The 6,124-nt window shown below is 46.0% G+C and overlaps 1 protein-coding gene across 1 annotated transcript in view; it reads left to right on the top strand.

Moving 5' to 3' along the window:
• Positions 1-308: 308 nt before the first annotated feature.
• The window catches only part of LOC109300377 (kynurenine/alpha-aminoadipate aminotransferase, mitochondrial-like), a 45,608-nt gene continuing 39,792 nt past the window's right edge, over positions 309-6,124 (top strand). The window contains exons 1-2 of the mRNA XM_019521062.1: positions 309-514; positions 1,899-2,031. Of these exons, the coding sequence (XP_019376607.1) occupies positions 309-514; positions 1,899-2,031 (339 nt within the window). The remainder of the gene's footprint in view (positions 515-1,898; positions 2,032-6,124) is intronic.

Genomic DNA, 6,124 nt, shown 5'->3' with positions numbered 1-6,124 from the left:
GCTGAACTTCTGTCTGTGCTTAAGGCCTCGCTTATTTTAGTGATTTATATCTAATGTTTTGTGTACATTCAAGTCACAGTTGACAGTTTACCAAAACTATTGTATTAGCATTTTTACAACTGCTCACAAAAGCACCCCGTTCTCAAAAACTGGCAAACTCTCTTTAAAGGATAAATACTGAGTTATCAGGCAAAAGAGAACAACAGTAAAACAAAGCATGTGGATCCAGGATTTATTTTCATATTTGCTTCTATTAGTGTGTTTCCTATAACTGTGGCAAAAAAAATACAGCGTTTATTTTATTTCATATGGAAAAGCCTGCCGATTTCTTCCTTATACTCACTATAGATGATGTGGCAAAGAAAATTCCTTCAGCAATCATGCTGTCGGGGGACATGCCAAATCCTAACTCTTTCCCATTTAAAACAGCAAGTTTTACCATTGATGATGGAACCACTATTGAAATTGGGGAGGACTTAATGAAGAGAGCCCTGCAGTACTCAGAGACATCACGGTAATTATCAGAAGCCATATGACACTTTTTCTGTTCTTTCTAAATTAATTTAACATCAAGGTCCAAGATGGATGAAAATAAGCCAATTGTTTTAATAATTCTTTACTTTCAGAGGCTTAAGTGCTTATATTTTAGTTGTGTAAAATATAAAATAAACTAGTTTTTTGCTCAAATATTCATTACTCAACAAGGAAAACAGAACTGTATGGAAGCCAGCTGTATGGAAACTATCGAAGCTTATTTATTTAATGTAACTGATTGACTAAAACTAAATTTCTGTCCTATATTTCAACGTTTCATAGTTAGTAGGGTAGGAAGGGACCTGAGCAGATCATCAAGTCCGACCCCCTGCCATGGCAGGAAAGAGTACTGGGGTCAAACGACCCTAGCAAGGTGATTGTCAAGCCTTGTCTTAAAGACCCCCAGGGTAGGAGCCAGCATCACTTCGCTTGCAAGTTGGTTCCAGATCCTAGCCGCCCTGACCGTGAAGTAGTACCTCCTGATGTCTAATCTGAATTTACCCTCTGCCAGCTTGTGACCGTTATTTCTAGTAACTCCTGGTAGTGCTCAGGGGAACAGGGACTCCCCCAATGCCTGCTGGTCCCTTCTGACTAGTTTGTAACAGGCCACTATATCCCCCCTCAGCCTTCTCTTGTGGAGGCTGAACAGGTTCAGGTCCCATAGCCTCTCCTTGTAGGGCCTGCCCTGCTGCCCCCTGATCATGTGAGTGGCCTCCTCTGGACCCTCTCCATGTTGTCCACATCGCTTTTGAAGTGCGGCACCCAGAACTGGACGCAGTACTCCAGCTGCAGCCTGACAAGTGCTGCACAGAGGGGGAGCATCACCTCCCTGGACCTGCTTGAGATGCATCTATGGATGCATGAGAAGGTGCGGTTGGCCTTCCTGACTGCATCCCCACACTGCCTGCCCATATTCATCTTGGCATCAGTGATGACTCCAAGATCCTTTTCTGCCAATTCTGAATGGACTAAATGTTTCTATTGGCCCTATGACTGATCTGCTTCAGTTTCTGCCTCCAGACATACATCTGTGATATTCCAGATAGTTTACCAGTGCTTGACATCAATAACTTGCCCGAGTTAAATATGAGGCAAACCCTAACTTCTGCATGCAGTCTCATTTAGGCCAATGCTGGGGCTATTTATATAAACAAGAACTAATCACTTCAGTAATAGTTTTCAGCACCAATCTTTATCCAGTGACGTTAGGACTTGGGCTACAGTCCTTTGTAATATAAACAACAATCACAAACAAGGTCTTCTATGTTGGAGCTGCCTGAAAATACTACAATGTAATCAGCTCTGTCATTTATAAAGTGCTAAGGACACAAATGGAGAATAAACAAATGACATTTGTATTTCAGAATTCCCGAGCTGTTGTCCTGGCTAAAGGATTTACAGAAGAGTCTTCATAATCCTCCCACAGCCAACTATAGTCCAGATCAGGGACAGATGGAGATATGTGTCACCACTGCTAGCCAGGAAGGCTTGTGTAAAGTGAGACTAAAAGCAAAATCAAGCAATGCTGCAGCCATGCTGCAGAAACCACACAGATATTATAGCTACAACATTTAGTAATATATTACATTACATTATATTATAGTATTATGTATAATATTATTTTGCATTATGCTATATATAATACATTATATACTATAGTATATACTATAATATATAATTATTTTAGTGCATATGACATATTATAGTATATAATACATAGTAGTATAGTATAAGTATAGTATAGTATATAATGTATCATACATACTAATATATGATATATAGTATATTGTATATGAACATTGCATAGATTGCATTATACCTGATATTATATTATCATTATATTATTATACATAGTTATTATATTATGGTATTATTATAGCTAGAGTGTTTTCGTTTTATGGCTACAAGGTTTAGTTTTGTTATAAATTCTATTTACTCCACTGTGGCCACATCTACATGTGCCCCTATGGTGCCATTGTTACTGCACCATCATTTAGTACTTCCTTTTGGAAGTACTAAATGACGGCACAGTAACACCCCAAACTGTCCACACGGCGCATAGTTATTTTTAACTGCTATTTCACCATAGCGATGTGCTGTGCTGAGGGAGCACATCACTACAGCAATGTAGCTGTGGCATTATGGTTTTTGCCCGCCAACACTGTCACTGTAGCGCATTGCTACAATGATGTAGCTTCACGTGTAGACGTGCCTTGCAAGTAATGTGATTTTTCTCTAATCCAGAAATGCTAATGAATACAGATCTATCTACCTACTACTTGTAGTAGATTGAATAGAAAGGATGTTCAATCTGTTACATCTATTTTTAATGCTATAAACACTTTAAGGTTTCAGTTTAGAGGCCATCATGGTAAATTTCATTTGAAAAACAGCTACACGCGTATCTTTTATAGAATGAAGTGTTGTACATTCAGGATGAAATCTTTACCCTACTTAATTCAAATACAAAACTCCTACTAGCACAAGAATGAAATTTTATTTCCTCATATTACTAGCCGGATTAAAATAATACATTTTCTGCACAAGTCATCAGTGGGTGTGTCTATACATGTATTAATGTGCTTTTCCTAATGCACATTAACTTTACTACCTCCAAGATGAGGTGCTGAAGTAACGCACATTAGGCTGCCCTAATGTGCAGGAAATCAAGTGCATACGTTTTAGGTGATGCTTAATGCGCAGTAGCCTATTCTACTAAACATTAGCATGTTAGCATGTTTTTTTACATGCTGCTTTAATGTGCAGTAGAATAGGCTACTGTGCATTAAAGCGCACATGTAGATGCACCCAGTGAGGACTATTTGCTGGAGTAAGATGAGTTAGACAAGCAAGACAGACAAGAAAGGGTTTCTGTTGTTTGACTACTTTTTATTCTGAGGTTATTCTCCATGATAAACATGACGGAAAACACTGAACTGTAATCCATATAAACAGTCCGGTCAGATTGTGTAGCAGTGCGCAGAATGTAACAGAGAGGAAGTTACTGTGTGAAAGAAAGCATTCTGGTTTGCAGGTGTTCGATATGCTCATCGGCCCAGGAGATACTGTCCTTTTAGATGACCCCAATTACACTGGGACTCTGGCAGCTGTGAGTATGGTTTAGGTATGAAAAGCAAGGCACATTCCCCCCTGCCCCAACAATACCCAGCAGGGAAGGGGAGACGGCAGGGAAGAGGGCAGGAAGGGGAGCAGGATAGGAAAGGGTGGGTTTTCCAGTGGCAGGGCCCCTCCCCAGCCACTGTGGCCACACTGACCCCTCCCCCACTGCCACCACCACCCAGCTCCAACAACAGCCAGCAGGAAGGGGGAAGGGGAGGCAGCGGGGAGCGAGAGAGGAGAGGGGTAGGGGAGATGTTGCGTGGGGCTGGAGGCAGAGCGGGCAGCACAGGACACTGGGTGTTGACGGCTGCCAGGTGCAAGCTTCCCTCCCCCCAGTTCCTGGGAGCCAGCGGAAGTGCGGGGCACTTGAGTAAGAGCTAGCAGTATTCGATACCTTGACTTTCATCGCTCCTCCTCTACCAGCTATTCCAAATTCAGGCAGAGGTAGCACTTATCTGTTGCACATTTTTTTCACCTTTTTTGACAACTTAACAACAACCTCAGCAAAGCTGAGACAGAATAATACCCCAAATAAATGGAGTGTGACAATCAGATGTGCTGAAATGCTACTACAAAAGAACTGCTGTGAGAGTTGGAATCAGGTGCCTTCTACAGAGGACCAGAGGCAGGCCAGGAGCTGTGCTGTGGAGCAAGGCAGGCAGCAGCTCTGGGGGAGGGCACAGCCCCCAACATTCACCTGACCCCCATAGAGCACCCCTCCCACTGCTGCCACCCCCGCGAGAGGGGGCACGGGGCCCTTGGCCTGACCTGGCCCAGCCCAGGCACGTGCATGGCTGCAGGGACACAGCTAGGCAGCAGCTCCCACTCAGGCAGGGCAACGGGCTGGAAGTGGGGGGAAGGGGATGCCACAGTGTGATGGAGAGTGGGGGGAGGGGGAAGTCCTGGGAGAAGAAGGGATATGGCTGGTGTGTGTGTGTACGCATGCACATGCACATGTCTGTCTCTGCGTGTGAGTGCATGTGTGCTCCTGTGTGCCTCTGTGTGTGCATCTGCATCTGTGTGTCTGTGTGTACATGTCAGGGCATCTGTATTCATCTGCTTGTGTGTGTGCATGTCTGTGTGTGCATGTGTGTGTGTGCATGCGTCCATCTGTGTTCATGGCAGGGAGAGTACGTTTGTGTTTGTGTGTCCATGTGCAGAGTGAGTGAGTAGAGTGTATGCCCATCTGTGTGTCTGCATGCATGTCTGTGTGCGCGTGTCTGTGTTCACAGCAGGAGGGAATGTGTTCATGTGCAGAGTGAGTGAGTATGCACCCGTCTGCGTATGTGCATGTCTGTGTGTGCATGCATAGGTGACTAGTGCTGCCTTAGTCAGGGAGGGCACATGCCCCCCCCTACAACCAATCCTGCTGACCAGGGAGCAGGTTCCCTCTGCAACTGATCACTGCAGCTGTTTCCGGGAGTGGCTGAGACCGCTTCTGGAAGCAGCTGCAGCGATTGGCCGGCACTTGTAAGGGGGCATCAGCACTCCTGCCTGCCCCCCTGCCCATCGCCTAAGTGGCAAGTGCAGCCAGACAGGGGGTGTACCCCCTATGTGTCGCCACTGTGTGCATGCATGTGTGTCTGTGTTCATGGCAGAAGGAGAGTGTGTTTGTCTCTGTGTGTCCATGTGCAGAGAAGGAGTGAATAGTGTACTTCTGTACTTCTATCTGTGTGTGTACATGCATGTGTTAGTGCATGTGGGCGTGCATGCGTCTGTGTTCATGGCAGGGAGAGTGTGTTTGTGTCTGTATCCATGTGCAGAGCAAGTGAGTAGAGTGCGTGCCCGTCTGTGTGTGCACGTGCGTGTCTGTGTGTGTGTGCATGTATCAGTGCATGTGCATGCACTTGTGCACATGCATGTGTCTGTTCATGGCAGGAGGGAGAATGTGGTTGTGTCTGTCTCCATGTGCAGAGAGTGAATAGAGTGCACGCCCATCAGCGCATGTGCGTGTGCGTGTGTGTGTGTGTGTGTGTGTCTCTGTATGCATGCATGTGTCAGTGCATGTGCATGCGTGAATGTGTGCGTGTGTGCCTGTGTTCCTGGCAGGAAGAGTATGTTTGCATCTGTGTGTCCATGTGTAGAGAGTGAGAGTAGCGTGTGCCCATCTGAGCGCACGCTTGTGTGTGTGCGCCTGTGTGTATATGTTTGGCCATAGCGAGATGTGGGGGCAGGGAGCAGGGACAAAAGGCAGGCATGTGCCCCCCACCCCCAACTTGGCACAGTCCCCCCAGCCTTCCCCTCCAGCACCAGGAGGGGAAGGGGCCCTACCTCCCCCCCGCCCACAACCCACCCCCCATTGTCTCCAATTTTGTGTTTGCCCAGGGCCCCAGTACACATTAATCCACCTCTGGGCATGGGGCTGGATGTGGAGCAAGAGAGAGGGGGCACAGGCCCAGATGCAGAGTGGCAGGGGGGGGTTGCATAACTCGCTCAAGATAAATTCTGACAGGGGTTATGTCAATTCCCA

This window comes from Gavialis gangeticus, unplaced genomic scaffold, assembly GCF_001723915.1.
Source record: "Gavialis gangeticus isolate Ggan-Ray unplaced genomic scaffold, GavGan_comp1, whole genome shotgun sequence".
NCBI lineage: Eukaryota > Metazoa > Chordata > Crocodylia > Gavialidae > Gavialis > Gavialis gangeticus.
This window is presented reverse-complemented; position numbering and strand designations above follow the sequence as displayed.